Source organism: Cnephaeus nilssonii (assembly GCF_951640355.1).
Source record: "Cnephaeus nilssonii genome assembly, chromosome: 2".
Classification (NCBI taxonomy): Eukaryota; Metazoa; Chordata; class Mammalia; order Chiroptera; family Vespertilionidae; genus Cnephaeus; species Cnephaeus nilssonii.
The window spans coordinates 69759162-69780323 of NC_137073.1; the positions used below are offsets into that span (position 1 = coordinate 69759162).

Sequence of the window (21162 nt, forward strand, 5' to 3'; positions counted from 1 at the left end):
TCACAACTGAGAAAGCTACTTGGTCTTTTTAGTTAGATGGGAGAGAAAGCTAAGGAAGTGGTGAGAATGAATGAAGCTTCAGGAAACCAGTGTATATTTGGTACATACGATTCACAAACATTTGTTCTTCGTGAGACAGAATGCTGGTGAGATGGGCGCCCTGCAGACGGCATTCCCGTTCGGCTGCATCCCACGTGCGTCGATGGGCGAAGTACTTGTAACACTGCCCTTGGAATTTGTGCCAGCCGTAGTCACATGTCTCGGTGTCTGGGAAGAAATAAGGCAGAGGCTTCTTAAACACATCTACGTCATCTAAAATTGGCTACTGATCCAAGTGCTAACTGAAGACCCAAGGCAATATCAATGCAACATCCCTGCAGTAACGGATCCATAAAATCTGGCATGATGACAAAAACATTATGATAAAGAGAGGCCAAATGATTCCTGCCAAGTGGATGGCTGTACTGCAGGTCCTCGAATAAGATCTTGTTGTTCTGTTCAACTTCATTTTGTTATAACATAGATGGGATGCTGTAGGAACTTAACTGTTGTTTATAACAGTCAGCCTATGGTTAGACACAGGCCTGACACACTAACCTGAAATAAAGACATCATTTCACTTAAAGTCTTGGAACCTATGGAGGACGTTAAGTGAGAACTTACTGTGCATCTTTGGACTGAAAAGCCAGCATCTAACTGCAATGTCCTCTCTTAGAGCCAGCATTAGCAGGAGAGAAGTCTGGACGAGAGGCCAGCCAAACCTCTTAGGCTGCAGTGTCTACTAACTTACTGGTGAAGCAGTTGGGGCTAATTCCTTACCGATGCAACTTTTCTAAAGAGCTTCATTTAGTGATAAGAATTTGGCTAATAGGATTCTGGATGCTTGCATGAGGACTTCAAATGTCTGGAAGTAGGCGAAGTCCTTTCCCACTTCCCAGAGAGATAACTGATGCATCCAGATTTTAAGTTTATTAAGAATTATAAAACCTGAGTTATTTAACTTCATTCCCAGTATTCCACTAAGCTATATATATATATTTTTTTCCCTCTTTCACAACAAGCAGACTATAACCAGTATTCTGGTAGGATGAAAATATTTTTCCAATATATCTAAGTTATACACTGGCAGTGAGTGTCAGCTATTCTTTCTAGATTGCCAGTTTTGATGTGTTTTCATAGGAAAGCAGCCTTACTCATAGCACTGCATTTTCAGTGGTAATCTTCCCTCAGACTCACCCACTGGCAAATGAGGTTAAATTCTGTGTTTAATCATAATTAATTGAAATAAGTTTTTATTTCTACAAAGCAATTCTCACAAATATATTTAGTTACATGCAAAAACTAACAAAACTGTAAAGGTCGTAGCATTTTAAGCACCAAGAAACCTTTCTAGATTACCTAATGACCATCCATTCCTCCCCTCACTTTACTGATCTATGAAGAAAACAAAACCCTACTCCATGAAATAAATGCTTGTTTTATGCACCAGACTTGGTGGCCAAACTGAAAGTCAGATTGCCTCCCGGCTGTCACTCCATTTACTCCTCTTTCCACAATTGTGGGAAAGCCTGTGGCCTGAGAGATTAAATTTATTTTTCCCTGGCTTCAGTGACTTAGGCCATAATCATACGACAGATGCAACTGATCTCTGAGACCAGTCTTTAGTTCAGTTTAGTCTAACCGGCCTGTTGTTTAGTTACAGCCAGCTGACTAATTGATTTAAATCATGTGCACTGGAAGCTTTGCGTTTTATTAAAGTGCTGTATGGAGACCACCAAACCTCATGGGAAAGGACACAGGACACGGCTAGCTCACTTGGAATAAAAGTAGCACTCAGTACCCAAGAATGAAGCATATTTTGTTACTTGGATGCAGTAATTTTCTTTTTGGGGAATTCTCATGGAAGAACTCAGAGCTGAGCTATGAGAGGTGGGGAAGAAACCGATCTTCATATATGAGGGGGTTAGTTTACATGGGAGGAGAACTGGAAAAATTTTTAGAACATTCTTACTGCCAAAGTCAATAATGTGATATTATAATAGCATAGTTTATTTTTAAGACACACAGCTTAAAATTCTGGAGGATCCCTAATTTATTTATTTATTGTGAATAATTCATCACAAAAAAAATTCTTCTATATGCTCTTTCTTATCTTCTATTAACCCAAGTGATTTTCGTCTGGTTTTATCTTTTATCACTAAAATAGATTACCACTATATTTCCTTTAACCCCCAAAAAAACATACATGACCATACTCTTCTGAAAGCAGGTATCAGAAGCAGTCTGTTTGTTTATCCCATCTTACCTGAAAATAATGTAACACACATTTCATTTCTTAAAAGGCAACTCTTTTGGATGGTACAGTCTTAAAATTCATCTGACATGAAAATACTTCTTGTTTTAAAACTCCTATAATGCATAGGTTGCATTACAAAGTCCCAGATTTTTGTTGTGCCTGTGCATGTTGGGGTTGGGTTGGGGGAGGGTATGACAACTCCTGCTCATGGTTACAGAACATGAAACTATCATTCAAACAAAATCTCACACACAAAAAATTGATTCGCCTTATGATATGCAGGCAACGTTTTCAACAGCTCTGACATATAGCTATCAAGTCTTAGGAAGTCGTCAACACTTAGGCACTTCTCACTGGCAAGCTATGTCCCTGACTTGAGCGGGGGGCCACCTATGTGCACAGAACTGTCTCTCCACAGTCCTAAGACCCCCTTCCAGGTCTCAAATCTGTTATCCTTCCACCAAGTTGCAGCCCCGATTCCAGAGTTACTGGTATTTGGGATATTACTAATGAGAGAACAGAAAAAGGTCAGCTGAAGAAACAACAACACAGTCATCACTGAATTTGGACAGAAAACTGTTTAGACAACAATGCTGCTGTGAATGAAGAAAACATTTGCTCTTAGGCAACCTGAAAAGAGCAGAAAAACTCCTTCAGAGTCCTGCCAATAAATCACAGGAGCACAGCTGCATTTGGTAAACAGACCGGGATGAATGTTGCTCATGGTGTGGATGAAAGTTTAACTCACTGTAAGAAAGCAGAGAATGCACCTGAAAGTTAGATGGCACCGGAAGTGAGAGAAAACCCCAAACCTTTTCTTTCTGATATTCCTTTAAAGAGATGGAAAAGATAACTGGCCACAAAGTCCCTCTCAAGGATGTGTTACCACATCACGTACAGACAAATAAAATGCTTATCTGTGAGAGTTACTTTAGAAGGGTAAAGATATTGAGAAAAACCTAGGCTTTCAAAGGCAGCTTTAGGTTCATGTTCCCCACTCGCATTTATTAGCTGTGTGACCTTGAACACAAGACACACTTGTTTCTCTCTGAGCTTCAATTTCTAACCCATTTACTCATAGAAATACTGTGTCAACTAAATGAAATGATGTACCTGGAAGCATTTGATAAACTATAAAGTATCCCACAAGTAGTATATCTTTTTATTCTCTGACAAGAATTATGCTGAGTCGCCAAGATCAAGGCTGTGTTTGTGCTGTTCAGAGCTCTATCTCCAGTGCCCAGAACAGTGCCTTGAAAACAGTGGGTGCGCCATAAACACCCGTTGAACAAATAATTTTTTGAATTGCTCCTTGTATTTGGGATAAATGGAGCAAGAATCATGTAAACAAAATTTAATAACTCAAGTATATTACCCTTTGTTTTCTTTAACAAATAGCATTTTTCTCACTGTTTTCATCTAAGAAGGGAAACAGTGAGAAATTGCTTGGTCAATTGGCATATTTACCTTTTAAAATTCTAAAATAAATAGATTCCTCCTTTTCAAAGAAGAGAAAAGGAAAAAAAATCTAAAAATTCAGCCATCAGCTATCCCCTTCAATTGGCAGTTTAATACAGGCTCCTTTTAGTTTTGTTTTTTAATTGTGGCGATGTCTGGATTAACGCTGAAAAGTAAACTGTAGGGCTATACCAATGTATCTGAGTGTTTAATACATTTTCATTTTGTCTGGTGGAATGGAAGTTTGGCACTACGCACTTTTGTCAAAGCCAAATCACTGTATGGCTTTAAGTAGAGGAAACTGGCGTTCCAAAGCTTAGTGTGCTGAGCATGCGATCTGTTTCTGATGCATGGACTAAGAAATGTTACTATTAACCACCTAACATGTACTCTCAGGTGGGCCATAAAATGCAAATTACAGGGATCAGGAGACTTAAGCCATCATGAACATAGGCCTTTCTTTCATTCAGAAAAAGTAAATGCTTCTTCAGTAGGAAAATTCCCTGTTGAGCAGATTCACAATATCTTTTACGTAGCGTTTGCCAAGTCCAAGTCAGTGCGTTCTAACAACTATATAAACTCATTCTCCAGAGATGATTGACTATGAAAAATAAGTCCCTTGAGTCTCAAGTGCGTAGGGGGAGAAAATAAAGGCAACTAACATTGAATTCAATACTACTTGGAACAAACCATGAACATGGATTAAGGTCTATTCCTAATTTGTCCTTTGGAAGAATACATACAGCAATGTTCCTTTTGTTGGCTAGATGGTTTTAAATTTGCTCAGCGTGCCTGTCTGCAATTGCATCCTATCAGTAAAATATAAATAATCAAGTCAACACTATTGTTCAGGTGTTGTGAACTATGGACACGTAAGGAAAACTAATGTATTTAGGAAACCTGTGAATTTCCTCTGCAGGAAAGAATATGTAGTATGGCCAAATGACTAAAAATATCCAAGTCATTATGACAAAAGACTATCTAGAAGTAACATTAGAAGTGAAGTATCAATAAAGTTCATCCTACAAATGTTGCAATAGCTCTTACCTTGCTCACAAAGTGCACCAACATAGCTGGGAAGACAGAGGCACCGGAACGTATTAAAGCCATCAACACACGTGGCTCCATTGCGACAGGGGTTAGAGTGACATTCATCAAAATCTGAAATAAAATCATAAAAGGCCACAAAAGAACTTTCAAAAACTATCAAAGGATTCTAGCTACTGTGAGGTTGCTAGATAAAATACAAGATAGCCAGTTAAATTCGAATTTCAGATTTAAAAGAAAAAGTTTTTTAGTATAAGTATGCCCCATTTTATATTTAGGACATACTTGGATATTATTCTTTTTTTAATCTAAGATTAAAATTTAACTGACCTTCTTATATTTTTATTTGCTAAATATCTGGAAACTCTAAGAAAATTTCAACAATTTAGAGGAGGATCATTGTGTCCATTTCTTTTAGATGAGTCACATGAGCCCTAAAATGGATCAAGTTTTAATCTAGCCTACCCACTCCCAATCCTGGTTCATGCTCCTATTTCCTCACTCCTGAAATACTGAAAATACCTGGCAGGCCTCCCAAGCCCTGAGCCCTTCCCTATCCAATATATCCTTCACTCTGCGATGGTCGCCTTCTTTGGACACAGTCATAATTTTACTCCTTGGCTTTCAAACATCCCATAGATCCCAGCTGCCCAGGGCAGTTGTCTTCAGAGTATGGTCCCGGGACCAGCGACAGCAGCATCACCTGAGAATGGTAGAAATGCACACCCCCAGGCACACCCCAGATCTACTGAATCAGATACTGGGGTTGGGATAACAACCATCTGTATTTACCCGGCCCTCCAGGTGACTCTGATGCACACTAAAGTTTCAAAATCACTCAACTAGAGTATGAGGTACAACTGCTGAGCTATTATTTTAAGACAAGCACTCTTTCAATATGAATGTTGGAGATTTTATCCCAATATTCCTGTGAGCCTTCTTTACTCAATCATTAAGAGAAAAGCATCCTGGTACCTCTAAAAGAAGCACCTGACCGATATTATATTCCATCATTTCTTTCATCAGAGATAAGGTCTACAATTAGGCAAATTTAAAACGGAGTCTTGCCCTAGCTGGTTTGGCTCAAGGGATAGAGCATCGGCCTGGGGACTGAAGGGTCCCAGGTTCGATTCCGGTCAAGGGCACATGCCCGAGTTGCCAGCTCAGTCCCTGCAGGAGGCAGACAATCAATGATTCTTTTTCATCATTGATGTTTCTATCTCTCTCTCTCCCCCTTCCTCTCTGAAATCAATAATATATATATTTTTTAAAATGGAGTCTTATTTTTAAGAAAAGGAAATCTAAATAAGAATGAGAACAAAAGGAACTGATTCAGTAAGAATACAGTTATATTCTTTGGAACTAGAAAGAGAGGAGGGGGCCTGCAATCCATACCTCCTGGAGGTGAAGGCGGGTGAGGCTGGCCGCTGGGAACAGCCAGGGAAGGCTTTCTCCCCTTTCACAGCAGAGGAGCAAGTTATCTCAAAATGTTACAGCTAAACGCCCTCATTTTAGCTTTGGAAAAATTTGCTGTATTTAAATTGATTATTTATTGATATTCAGATTTGGGGGATAGACTTTTAAAAATTGTTAATATTTATGCCATTTTACATTTGTAGAAAGCCTATCTGTAAAATCCACAAAAAGACATAGCTGACCTGAGTAAGCTTCACTGAGTCTTGGGTATATTAACAAAATTCAGTCACCATCTGACCCCATTTCCCAGAATCTGCTTAAGTCTCTCTATGACTTTAACTTCATTGAATATATAATTCATCTACACATGGATTTCTCTGAAATCCTCTGATTGATTCAAGCAATATAAATACCCCCCAATATATCTTTTGTAAAAGCACTATACCCTTTCAGGCAAGGACATCTTACCAAGTTCACACTGGTCCCCAGTGAATCCCGGCACACAGGTACACACATAGGAAGTTTCAGTAGCATAGCAGGTGCCTCCATTGAGGCACGGGTTCGTTTTGCAACGATCAAGTCCTGTCGTGTTCAGGAAAATAAGAAAAGCAATTAGGCCCATCTCTAACTTTCAATGTATTTTAGCATAAAATGCCACTTATTGCTACCATTATATATAAGCTTTACTGTAGCAATTTATAGATACTACACACAAAAATTAATATTAACTTTACTCTCTGGAGTGTTTCTTGGCATAACTAATTATTACAAATTGGATCTATTCATTTCTAGGATTCAATCATCATTCTTTTTCAACAATATTTTTTGCACAGTATCTGGCAACTAATATATTCTACTGCAGATTTAGTTGGCATGATAATGGCATTTGATTTTAGTCAAAAATGATTACACGTATGTGCACAGTGAATGGAAATGTATTCTTTTACACGAGGTTAGTTCATGTGAAATGGCTGGATACACAGAACATGCATTCTTTTTAGCAGATTGGCTTGTTACCATCATTTGAATTATTATTGCCTTTTACCACTTAATGCTCAGAAACTGTTTTTCTTCGAAAGTGTGCACTGAAGTCTCTTCTGCTACATTAACATGCTTTTTCCAAAAACACGTTCCAAATGTACTCCTTTAGACTATACTTGAAGAAAAGCAACACATGGATTAAACTCTACTGTATAAAAACAAACCCAAACACAAAAACCTCACCTAACACGAAACCCCCAATTTTTATTAAAATTGTTCTCATTAAAACACAAATAAAATCAACACTCCTAGCCGATAAATATAAAGACCAGAGCCACAAATTTATGAGGAGAAACAGTTTAAAATATGTTTTTAAATGGCAAATGCGAATACTTTTATACTTTTTGAAGCACATATATTATTCTGTAACAATTCTTGGATAATTGTCTTTATATTAATAGCTTATATTTATTAGAGTTTGAGTATTCTTCTAGAGTTGCCTGTTTCAAAATGTTCAAGAATCCAAATAACGGTTTAAAGTTTTACAAAATAATTGTGATAAATAGGTTACATATGAGCTACATCTTATGTTCAAGAATCTTAAGACCCAAAACCCTGAAATAATTACACATGAAAAGAAGACCATCTACTTATGAAACATGAACTTAAGGAACATTAAGACAAAGAAGGTACTGCTAGTAGTAGAAGATAACTGAGTCTCTTTCATATAGGAAAGTCAAACAAACTTTCTGAGTGTTAAGTAAATTCTAGACTACTAGAAAGACTTGACAAATTCATATTTGCATGTGTGGGTTCAACATTAGGTTAATTCAGATGCTTATACTAACTTCAAAAACTACCCCAATTCTTCTAAGATTCTTTCTCATGTAGTCCTAAAAATATTTAAAAGCTCCCTAGCCATTTTAGCCTTCTGCCTTTCAAAGTACTCTGCACAGATGACGAGGCTACAGTCAACAGCACATCTACACACTGCCCTCAGTGCAAAATCAACATGACACTTAGGAGAAGGCGCTTGGTGAAACTGTGATGTGCCATGTAAATGTGATGCACTATTATCGTTCCCTCCACAGACACCAGATACCACGCTGAGAGTATGGGACAAGGGCTTGGCAAGAAAGTGGGTCTTTCTATAAACACAAAGTAGCTTAAATTAGGGAAAACAATTATGTTTATGATTTTTATTCTTCTGTACACAGTTCGAATTAACCTCTGAAAGTTAAATCTGCAACAGATAGACCAGGCAATGCAATATGAGCGTCCAGTTACTGAATTAACCTAATGTGACGATCTGTTTTGCAATGAAGACGCAACATCTAATTCTAGGTAAACATTGTGGACTGGATAACTGGTACACATCTCTTATTCACTTGTCAAACTTAATTCTCTCTCAACATTACCAATGACTCTTACATCATATTTTCACCAACCTGAAGTATATTGAAACTAAATTACAAAGGAATAAATGTTGGCCAGATTACTTGCTGATCATTTAACGATTAAATATAGAATGACAACAAAAATGCATCAGCCACCTTTGATCAATTTTATTCATAAAACAGTTCAAGTCATTTATAAAAAAGTGCATGTTATGACTATTTTACTCTATCTGAAGCACAACAAACTGAAGTGGCACAAAAGATAATATTGAAATGTTCAGAAGAAGAATTCTAAGTGTAGCCATGCTGTAAAGTATATTCATTAAAATAAAACTTATGCCGGAGCTCCAGTGGCGCAATCGGTTAGCGCGCGGTACTTATAAAATAAAACTTATTTTGAACCAACATAGCCCTTAAAGTACTGATATTTTTTTTTTCTTTTTGTAGGTAGTGGCTAGGTGGTAATGGTTACTTTTGGATTCCATTGAAAATGTTATTTAAATGATGTCCCAGAAAACACCATTGCAGCAGACTTCTCAACATTATTAGGCTAGAGTAAAATGAAAATAAGTTCTACAAAATGAATAGTCTAAGGTTTCTGGTTTACATATCATTAACTATCAATTATCCACTTTTGTGCTATAATAATAGGAAACCAGCTAAGAGCAGTGGAAAGACCGTGGACTTTGAGTGGGGCTGATCTCAGTTCAAATCCCACTTTTCCATAATGTGTGTGGCTGTGCAACCCTTGGCAAATTAAAGAACCTCTCTTAAAAATGGGGAGAGCTGTACATGCTGTATAGCCTTTTCATGAAGATTAAATTAGACAGTCTATATGACCTAGTATAAAATTCATGCTTTCTGTTCATTCATAAAAAAAAAACACAGAAATCGCCGAAACTGGTTTGGCTCAGTGGATTGAGCGTCGGCCTGCAGACTGAAAGGTCCCAGGTTCAATTCCGGTCAAGGGCATGTACCTTAGTTGCAGGCACATCCCCAGTAGGGGGTGTGCAAGAGGCAGCTGATCAATCTTTCTCTCTCATCGATGTTTCTAACTCTCTATCCCTCTCTCTTCCTCTCTGTAAAAAATCAATAAAATATATTTTAAAAAAAAACACAGAAATCCTTTCTTGACTGACGGAGCTCGAATAAACACTAAATGAATACCCACTGAGTTAGAAGCATTGTGTGGACTACCTGAGGCAAGAAAATTGAATAAAAGTATAAATAGATAACTGATATTGCACGAACTATGTGAAATGTTTATTAGAGCTATTTACTACTGTCAAATTTTAAAGGCCTGACAAATTTTGATATTATCATAATAGCACTTATCAGTAAGAGATTTTTAAGAATATATTTTGTTTCTGTGTTTAAAACTAAGATGTGTGACTATGGTACACATGACAAAACAATACCTGTGAGTAAAACGACAATGAATTTTTACACCACTAACGTGAAATTTTTCCATGGTGCAATTATACATTGTTTCTAAAACCCAGGAAAATAAAAGGAACATCTATAGAGCTCGAAAATGATCTATTCTTGCTTCCTTTGCCCCTCATTATGGACTCAATACTGTGTGCTGATCTACTGTTATGTGAACAATATGGAAATCTTCCCCTGATTTAACATCACAATAAAAATTATATAGATATACATATGTTAGGACCAAGGGACTGTTTCCACGTTTGGAAACAGATTTATCCATGCCGTGACCTTACCTGGTAAATAGACTGCTGTGCCTTCCACTGACTCTTCATTCATGTCAATCAGGAAGCCGGTTTCATTAGACGTTTCCAGAAGGTAAAGTGGTGGTGTTGGAAGCGAAATCTTTAACTCTGCCGTGCGCACTGTTGCCTGATCGTTGGAATCAAGAATTCCTGTTGACACTTGCTGTCCCCATGCTGCCACTGTGGAATCCTGCCCTCCGGTCAAAGCTGCCTGCGTTTCAGAGTTTATTTCCCGAGAAGGAACCGTGGGCTTCTCGGAAGTCTGTGGGCTGGGCGGAGGCACCACACCTGCCCCAGTCCCAGCGGCTGCAGAAGCGGAAGTAGGGTGTGGCCCCAGTGTAGCACCTTCTGACTTAATGTCACCTGCAGCCGTGACAATGGCTTCAGCCTCAGAGGTTCCCATACTAGGAAATACTTTGGTTGTTTCTCCTGAAAGTTGAACATTGGTTTTGTTTGGGGAATCTTGGAGAATCTCAGATCCTTCTTCAGCAATTAGTTCTGTGGGGAAAGCTTCCATTTGTTCTAAAAAGTTAGGTTTAGTTTCGTCTTCTGAAGATTCTGACTCTGTGTCAGGAGGTGAGAATGGAGGCCCAGTTATGTGAACGTACTCTTCACTTGATGGTTGGAAAGTCACCTCAATATTTGCCAACCTTCCTGGGGACGTTTGAGATGTGCCAGGATCTACACCAGGCAGAGCACTCGGCTGGGGGCTCTCTGTGTGTTCAGACGCTCCACTGCCTAAGGGCACAGTGAACGGAGATGATGTCTGAGGGGACAGCTTCACAAAGGCCAACACCGGTGATGTTGTATCCGTGTAATCTGGGGGATTCGATCCTTCCACCACATGAGGTGCTTCTGTTAAACTCTGAGCCGTGAGGTGGACAGTACCAATACTTACATGGGGTGTAGACTCCATTAGTGCCTCCCCAGCTCCTGAAGACAATTCTGGCTGAAAAGAAGGACCAACATATTTCTTCTCTTCATACTCTTCCTGTGTCCTTTCCAAGTGACCCAATGTTGATATGACTTCACTTTGGTCTGCAATAGCTTGACCATCAGACAAAGTGCTTGATTCAAAGATGTCTTCCAGGGCTTTAGCTTCAGTTTTTGGTTCTTCGATATTTGGGCCAACTGTGGCAGACTTACTAGGAATGGGCAGGGATGTTGCTGTGGGAAGGAAAATATCTAATTCTGTTTCTGTGCTTGGGATGGGGATCCCAGTTGTGAAGATAAAGCCCATGTGATTGAACTGGCTTCTGTCTTCAGAAGTCATGGATTCGTTATGTGCTGCCTGAGTGTAGCCAGCCAGAAGAGCGTCACCAGAACCTTCAAATGGTTCCACAGTTAAGGATAGGTTGGCAGCTGCCTCATGCTTCTCTTGAATTTGAGCGCTGTCTTCATTACTGACCTGTGGTCCTGACGGTGTCTCTGGGTCTATGTCCGTTTGCATTCCAAGGATGTCTTCATACATGGGTTTAGTGTGATCAATATCTATGATAGTATTTTTATCTGATGTGAGCTCAGGTAGAATTTCAAGTATGGTACTCTCTGTAATTGTCAATAACAAATCCTTGTCCTCTTTGTCCAGATCTATAATAATATTTTCAGTGGCTTTTTTTCTGTCAGGTTTTAAGGTGGAATCCTCAAATCCCCCCAAGTGGTGGGGGAAAGTATCTGCACCCTCAGTGGACCTCTTATATGACACTGTGTTGGACACTGTGATAGTTGGATCTGGGGAGCTTTCATTCTGCTCTAGATGAAGAGGTGGCACCATTGAGCCTGTTGGGAACCCGTCAACAGTAATGGTTTTAGCACTTGGATCCTCAGGATGTTTCTCCAGGGGCCTATTAGGAACAAATGTGGTGCTTCCTTTTCTGGTTGCCTGAGTAGTTCCAGAAGTGTGGACTAAATCAACTATATCCAGTTCCCCAGATCCTTCTCCAGAATATTCATGAAACAAGTCAGATGGTTTTGTTGTGGGTGTAACAGATCCTTTGGCCATTCCAATACCAGAAGTTCTAGCCAGAAAGTCAGTAGAAGAGGTTGCTGTTCCTCTAGTTTCTGCTACTGAAGAATTCTTGCTAGAGATTTGCTCAGTGGTAGGTTGTGGTTGACTACTCTGAATTTCTTCTTCCCAACTCTGAGTCTGATTTTGAGGCTGTTCAGTGTCTGTAGAGAAGGTGAGAGTTGCTAAAGATGGTCCTTCCGTTCTGGTGTCCCTTAAAATTTCTAGTAAAGTTGTGCTGGATGCTGTCTCACTATATTCAGAGATGTTGTCTGTTTTAGAAATGAGTGGTCCAACTTCATTTGCCACATTTTCCATTCCCTCATAGTCTTCAGTAGTATCACTTGAGATGCTAGTTTCTAAGCTGTCCACTTGAGAAGCCTTGGGATATAATGTGCTAATGATTTGTTCCATTTCAGTAAAATTCACTGACACTGTGGTAGGCAAAACTTCTTCTCCTGATCCCAGGCCAGAGAATAAACTGGTATCTGACTCTTTAATTATTGGCTTCATAGCTTTGGGGAAGGATTTTATATTTTCTTCCTCTTTGATTGATGAATCTGTAACTATACTTCCAGCTAGTATAGATTCAGTCACTGAGGTAGTAGCCAAGAAAAAATGGGATTTTTCAGTAACTTCAGGGAGAGTAGTGTAGGGTTCCAAACCCTTTGCTCCTGGATCTGGAATAGACATGTCAACTACAGAAATGCCTTCCTTTTCCATTTCCTCATCAGCATCATACGTTTTCTTGGCTGTTAGTATAGAGTAATCTGTGGTTTGAAATCCAGTTTCATAAAAAATTGTTTGTTCTGGTGCAACAGAGCTTTGGGGGGATTCAAAAGATTTTTGTTCTTGAATCTTTTCCTCTGATGTTGTTTTGATTTCAATTTCTTGTCCTACAGTATTAACTCCTTGCCTGGACCACAGTTTGGTTGGCTCTATCATCTGGGAAAAGTCCATTGAAACTGTGCCATCAACCTTCACATCCCCCTTTTCTGTTAGAGCTTCAGTACCTTCAGCTTCTGCTCTTGGTAAACTGGTGGCTCTCTTATCAGCTTCTTGAATAGTACCTTCTTCTCCCAATACTTGGTCAATAAATGGAGATTCTGTACCAAAAACATTTCCCACCGCACTGGGAAACACTTGGTCAGCAGAGCTGCTGACTGAGACCACTTGCTCACCTGAGCCCTCGCCTGAGGCTGTGAACTCTTCCCAAGGGAAGGCTGAAGTGCTGACAAAGGTGCCACCAGGTCCTTCTGAGTCAGCTGTGTGATTGATGTGGCCTGAAGTAGGGGTTAACGATGGTGAAATCTGGGTATCTGTAAATGCTGCATCCCCAGAGCCTTCCATCATTACTGTTTCTTCTTTTGTTACGATTTTAGAAACCGTCGAGTATTCTCTGAAGTCACCACTGAAGTCTTCCTCCAAAGGAAAATCCGTAGAGAAGCCCTTTATTTCTGTCCCATGATTTGATTCTACTGGAACCTCTGATGTAAGGCTTTCCTTGGATGTTTGGCTTATAACTTCAGTGACCTCTCTGTCCATTACATTACTCAAATCTAGTCCTGGTGGCTCAGAAGGGAATATAGTTTCCACACGGGGAGACACGGTACTAGCTATTTCCTTTTTAATTTGAATCTCAGGCTCTACTTTTAATGAAAATGAAGGAACAGTTGTGGTTGCTGGGTCAGTGGCAGCTTCTCTTGAGTCCTGCTCCATAGAGAGAGAGACGGGGCTACCTGGCACAGTGGCCTGCCCTTCCTGAACCCCAGGTTGACTGCTACTGCTGGTCTTGGTGGTCTGTGTCCCCAGATTGTCTAAAACATCTGTTTCCGGAAAGAAAGGATTAGAACTTGTCATTTCCCTTTCAGACTGTGTGAGTGTTGTTAAGGACATAACACTGTTCCTGGTAGCAGATGCCGAATCACTAGATGTAGCTTCATTTGCATTTTCTAATGCAGAGGATAAAACTAACTGGTCTGATCTCTGGGTGGGCATATGTAGCTGAACTGTAGAAGCTGTAGTTCCCTCCTCCTCACCTTTCCTTTGCGTTCCCTCAAGAGACGTACTAAAAACCCACTCAAACGTGTCTGTTTCCTCTACAAATTTTGTGGGACCTACTTCTGTAGAAGGTTGTTCAGAAACCAAGTAAACGGCAGTTGCAGGGACATCAAAAAGTTTGTCTGTGGTCATTGTTTTGCCAGTGTCTAAAGTAACCAGTGTACCGGTAGTATTTCTCTGTGATGAATGGGTTACCACGGTGAACATTTGATCTTTATCTTCTTCTTCCCCAGAGCCTTCTGGAATCAGAATTGAAGGATTCCCAGTGAGCTCTACAATTTGTCCAGGGGTTATTCCTACCCAGTTTTCCATAGTGGCCAATGGGTCAGCAGGCCTGGGGTTTCCTGTTAATGTGACTGATACTTCCTCCAACATATTTGCTGACACAGAACTTGGAACTGTACTTGGAATATAGGTGATAGAAGTACTTTTTTCTGCCTTTTCACCAAGTGTTACTTCCGTGGTCCTTGAAAAGATCGTTTCTGGGGATTCTTGGTAGATGTCAGCATCTCCTGAAGACTCTTCAGGAGAGAGGGGTACAGGTTCAGTATGTTCAAGCACCAGACTATCACGCTCAGGCTCAGGACCTTTATCCGAGACTGATTCTGATCCCTCTGTGGCTTGGCCCTTGTGTGATGGGACTGTGGGGAAAATATCAGGCTCACCACTTGAAAAATGTTCTGGTGTTTCAGGGTAAGTCTCAGACTTCCATGTCATTTCAAACGATTCTGTTGTTTCTTTAGATTCACTTGTTTGCACAGCAGTAGATGATTCCCTTTCAGACATGGGAAACTCAGGGGTGTCACTCTCACTGCTGTCTGAAAAATTCTGAGAAGGTGCAACACTTTCAAACTGGCCACGCCTAGCTTCTGCCGCCTCTGGGTCCTTGGGCACAGTGGTGACTAGGTGTTTCCCATTTATGTACTGCACTGATGGGGTGGTCGTGACATCAGTAGCATTTGCACATTCTTCGTCTTCCTCCTCGTCTTCCTCGCTGTGGTATATATCTATGTCAATTAACTCAGGTAAAATGGCAGCAATTAGATCGTGTTCTGAATCTGTTTCTTCACTACAAGGTTCATCTTCTTTAGATTCTGAATCTATTGGATGACCAATTACACTCAAATCACTCATTCGACCTGAAAAAAACAAAGAGTTTTCACAATACTTAAATAGAACAGTTGGCAGCGTATGACAGAAGAAACTGATAGCAAGGCTCACTCACACACAAGGGAGGATTCAAATCTTTTAACATTAAGTACAATCACCCTTCTACACATAATTGTCAGTCTTCAGATTCGCTGTTTTACATTAACAATGGGAAAAATAAATCCAACTTAAGATGATAGAAACAGGGTATGAAAACTCTTTAACACATTTAACAACGCAGCGTCGTAAAATGAGACAAGAAAGCACATATATACATTGTAATCGTGACATTGGAAATTCATCTTTGTGTGAACTGAAAAAAAAATGAAAAATTTCACCAAATCATACAGAAAAAGTAATTGATTATTGTCCTTCATGTAAAGGAATGCACAGACACCCTTACTCAATGAGGAAATGAAGGAGATTGCTTCTGGCTTCTTGTCATGATTTGTCCTAAAGAAGACCTTTTAGAAAATTAGAGGCGATGTTTCTTTCTAGCCCTTTCACAGTGCAGTGACCACCCCTCTCAAAGCAAGTGAAACTAGACTTAGCTGCCTAAGCTGCAGGCCACCTCCCAGACACAAGGGCAGGAAGCCTGGGATGGGGTGCCGTGTGCATGCACACAGATAGTTCCCGAAAGCACGAGAGAGGAAGAGTCCCTCCACACTTTTACACCTTTATCCTTCATGACATGACAGATAATGGGTCTATTATAGTTCTTTTTAAAACATTTCCTCCAAAAGAAGTTTAAGGGTCACATCTAAACATTTGAACTAGCATATTTTAATAATGTTGGAGAGTGGAAATTTTTGAGCATGCTTCCAGAGAGGCCGTGGACTATGCCCCAGATAGAGTTGTCAGTGCTGACACTAGGCCAGGCCTTGAGATACGGTCTCATGGCCCCTTCCCAGCACATAGGCCTTCTTTCATAGAACACTGTCAGCTTTCTGAAGAACAGGATGACCCTGTGAATAACATGGTCCTCAATGACATGATCCTGACGTTGCTTAGGAAAAACTGTTTTGTCTTGGGTTGCTTGCTCTGCAAAAACAGGATGTGGTTAATGGGTTTAAAAGTGGTCCTGCACAAAGGGTTGCTGCTGCTCTCTGGACTCCCTGCATGGAGAAAGGCAGAGCAGTCGCTGGTCTGCTGGCCGGCCAGCCTATTGGCCGGCTAATAAAGGCTCCCTAAATTTTAATTTGGCGTGGGCTCCAGTGGTCATTTACTTGCGTTTGCTCCACAACAAATAAAAGATGTCCTTAGAACATTTCCTATATCACAAATTGCCATAGGGTACAAACTACTCAGCCTGGTTGACTTTTTTGCCTCCAGAAATAGACCAGCAAAGGTCCTTGTCTGAGCACCAGGAAGGAGGAAATTCTGGGCCCTCACTCTCATTAGAGTGGAATTCAGTTGTCCTGGGAAAGGGCCCTGTCCCTACAGCTGCCCTACTCCTAGCATCACAGCCACTTGCAAAGGTGCCCATGGGTGCATTGACCCATGAAGAAGACAGAGTAAAGCAAGGAGTATTGCACAGTCTCACTTCCAACCCCCCAGGAATACTGTTGCAAAATTATTTTCAGCCTCGCCCTGATCCATGCCACAAATGCTCAGGCTGAACCTGAGAAGCTTACAGGGGAAAAAATTATGACGGAGCCACACCTGTCCCCATCGGTAAGGAGATCATTCCTGTTGTAAGACGCTGCTCCCTTCTACATATGAAAGATCAACATCTAGCATTTACTGACAGTCAGAAAAGAAAAGCCCAATCGAGAGGGAACCAATATTGCTTGTATTCTTTATACATCAACATAAACACAGACATATATGAACTATCAATAAAACTCTACAAAATTTCTTCTGTTTTTAACTATGGTTTGTTAAAAAAAAAAAAAGCACAAGACCTTTATGTAGCTAGAAGACCTCTATTATATTTACATTTATCCCTTTCACTCCAATAAAAACAAAAAAGAAAACTTCTCTGTATCCCATCTTCACTGCATGATCTCCATAAAATACTATTGTGTAGGTTTGGCTTACTCTTACCCCAATTACACATCCTTCCTCATTAACTGTCACATATTACAGTTCATTTCTTATATCTCAATCCCATTCCACACCATATATCCAGCCTTTCAACTATATAAATGAAGGCTTATGGATATTCAAATAAATGAAAAAATATTTCATCCACAGGAGAAGTGAAGTCAATGCATAATGCTAGTATATTATAAAAATATAAAAGGAATACAGATGATTTCTGCCATAGGTGTTGCAACTACTCTTCACTGCCAAACAAGAAAATGACTAAATGCCTTACCTTTTTCCAAAAAGCGTAATCAACTGAGTAAGATCATTCAATACTGTGTCACTAATGTTACAGTGATCTCATAGTGCCTCATATGTATATGTTTTAAAAGAGGACACAATAAAATTTTCAGGCAATAACTTGAAATCACTTTAAATGACTTGTAGTAAAGCCTACCTTTTCACTATGAAAAACGGAATGAGAGAGAAATAGGCACACGTGTGAGAGAGAATACATGTTAAATGCCTTTTGTAAGAATTAATCTCTTGAAATATTACATCAATAATTTTATCTAATCATCAAATTGAGTAGTCTCTCACTGCTAATACTATTTGAACATAGTTGAATTACACTATTTTGTACTTGATAGATTTAACTGGAGCCTCAAAAACATGCCTGTCTTCATATTTATACCTTCAACCCTGTCTTCATGTTTATACCTTTATTTAGGTATAAATAAAGCTAGAATTCGCATTAAGTATCACATCACAGGCACTAAATTCACACAGTAACTTTCATTTGAATACAGAAAGAATTTTAAATAAGAAACATGGATCTGTGTCAAGAATCCCCACCACATTCTGTACCTTTTTATCAATAAAGGAGATAAAACTAACCAGCCAAGCTACTCCAGCCAAGTGCAAGGATCAATAAAAAAATAACTGTTCAATATTGTTTATTTGTAAACTCTTGGGCCAGGAATAGGAAAACTTATTGTTATTATAGAATTTGTATGGGTTTCTAAATAAATTTCTTACATTTAAAAATAATATTTAAAAAAACAAAACATGTAAACATATACCATGAATGTCTTGGTGAATAATTATAGAGGAGGTTCTATCAACTATGATGTTGGCAGCTCTAAAAATAAGTAGAGTAGAGAAAAGCAGAGAGAAAATACTAAGGTTGCCAGTATGTCAAATGTCAACTTGTCAAAGAAACTGACACATTATGATGTTTGCTTAAATGTTTTACCAAAAAATGAATAACTTTAAAAAAAAGGTGTTTTTCTAGAAAAACTCTAATTGAAAATAAACAACTTATGTAATAATTTGATTGGCTATCAACTCTTATTAATTCAATTAAATAAAGACCCTGGCATTCACTTTACATTCTCTACTTTTAGCTCCAATGAACAAAGTATAACATTCCTTGAGTCCATTTTCCACTTGGATCATGAATCCTAACATATCTGATTATTCATAAAACTATAAAGATTTCCCCTAGCACGTTAAACCATCATATCAGAATATTTCACCAAAGACTCAATTGTTAGGTGCAGTATATTCCATTTCCTAATCTAAATAAACATCACAATATTTCAATCACAGTGATATAAACATTGCATATTCTTCATAAACACACTCAGCTTCATACTGGTTTTGCACACAATTTTAATTCACTACCAAAACCATGCATGCCACCCAACTGTATTCTCTCTTCAGGAGCCAATTGATTGCACAAAATTTACTGAGTACCTCTTATCTACCAGATGGTATAGCAGACACTTGCCTACCAACTTTATAGAGACCTAAGACTTCCAAGGTATCTTCCAACTCTCTCTCGCCCTCTGCTCTCTTGTGAACAAATGCTCTTGCCAATAGGTTAGAGAAAGGACCTTACTAAACTCTTTTCACCCTATTTTAAAAGGGGACGTTTGAGTATACATATTGCAAATGCTCCAAACATTACATTTAAATTGTAATTTCTTTTTCCATCTGCCTCCAAAGTATCAGATCTCACTTGCCTTTACAATAGTAGAAAACACTGAATCATTTAAGCTCTTTTATCTTATTCTTCTCACTCTACCACGAAGTTGGCAACGACTAAAGAATTATCAGCACATCATAATAGTGATTGAAGGGAAAAGATTTATTTTAAAAAGTGCTCATTTGATACGTTACAAAAAATGTTCCATTTAAAAATTCTTAAATAAAAGAGGTAAAATGAGAGCTGAAATTATTTTGTGTCCTTTTTCTTAAAGGAATATTCTCACAATTAAGCAACAAGTAAGTATTCATGGTTTAAGTACATTTTGTCAACTTCCAAATGGTTCCATTGGATTTCTTAATATCGGTTTGAGGGTGTGGGAACCGTTGATTGCCTAGGGCTTTGAAGTTAATTTTTTTCTGCCAACAGATTCTCTACAGGTCAATTTATATTTTATTATCTCAGTATAGCCAATTTGTTCTCATACTTTTAAATTTTTAAAATTATGAAATCTGTCTAGTGGAGACAGGTGAATTCTTTCTGCCACTGGTCTCCTGTCATTGCCGCCTTACGTCTATCCCCTACTCCTATTTACTCTCCTTTGTTTACTCAGCTGCTGAAATTACTTCTTTATCCCCCTGTCTTATCACTACACCTCCCACCCACCACACACATTATCCAAAAGCTGCAAGAGCTATAATTATTGCAAACTAGCAAAGTTTCTTTGTAGTGTGTGGCAGGAGGGGGGGAGGGAGGCTGTGATATTGTAAAAGCAGGTATATCATTGAAAATTGTGATCTGCTCTCCGTTATACTAACAGTGCACCCTAACAGAGTAATTAACGTTCCCACCTCTTGGGTGAACAAGTTCTTATAAAAGACTGCTGTATTTTAGAATTTTATTCTAAGAGTAATATAACTTTTATTTGGATTTCAAGAGTTAAACCACAGAACTCTACACAGTGTATGTATAATCGTTTCTATGTTTATATGAGTATATTTTAACAGCTTGACTTGAATATACTGGTACCACGGTTAATAGATTTTTTTAGTGCCCTTTCACACAAAGCTTTATTGCTAGCTGACCTCAAATTATTCAGCAAGTATTTTGAAGTACTTCATGGTAGAGTTTTGTAGACATAGCACAAGTCTCCCAGTCATTCTGTTAGCAGACACAAAACATAGTTGCTAAGATGCATAGGCAGCTGGCTAAAGTTCATGTTCTCTTCGGGGGATTTTGCAATTTAAGTTTAAGAGCTTTCAATTAAATGTAAGCATATAGCAATCTACTCAGCAGAAATATATTAGTATCACATTTCTTTATTAAAATTGATTTTATTTTAATGAGCAACAAAAAAGATTTTGTTTCCTTATTTTAAAAATACAACAGCCAGCCATACTGCAGTGTGTGAGGAATACTCATAGCATTTAAATAGAAAAAGCTTGAAGCTCTTTAATAAGTTTGGATACATACCTATGGATCCCAAAACCAGTCTGAAACAAATGCTTCTATTTCATTCATCTTTGAGATGTTCTTAATTAAAATAAAAACGAACTGGCTCCGTATGAAGCAAAGAAAACCACCTAATGTGAATTTCAACC

At 38.8% G+C, this 21162-nt stretch overlaps 1 protein-coding gene across 3 annotated transcripts in view; it reads right to left on the bottom strand.

The window, feature by feature from the left end:
- Positions 1 to 21162, bottom strand: part of VCAN (versican) — a 103701-nt gene that overhangs the window by 26280 nt on the left and 56259 nt on the right. For 2 of the 3 annotated variants that reach the window (XM_079800233.1, XM_079800234.1), the window contains 4 exons: positions 10320 to 15533; positions 6686 to 6799; positions 4802 to 4915; positions 109 to 267 (listed from right to left, as the gene is read on the bottom strand). In XM_079800233.1, coding sequence (XP_079656359.1) covers positions 109 to 267; positions 4802 to 4915; positions 6686 to 6799; positions 10320 to 15533 — 5601 coding nt within the window. The remainder of the gene's footprint in view (positions 1 to 108; positions 268 to 4801; positions 4916 to 6685; positions 6800 to 10319; positions 15534 to 21162) is intronic. The other variant, XM_079800235.1, reaches the window with a different exon arrangement.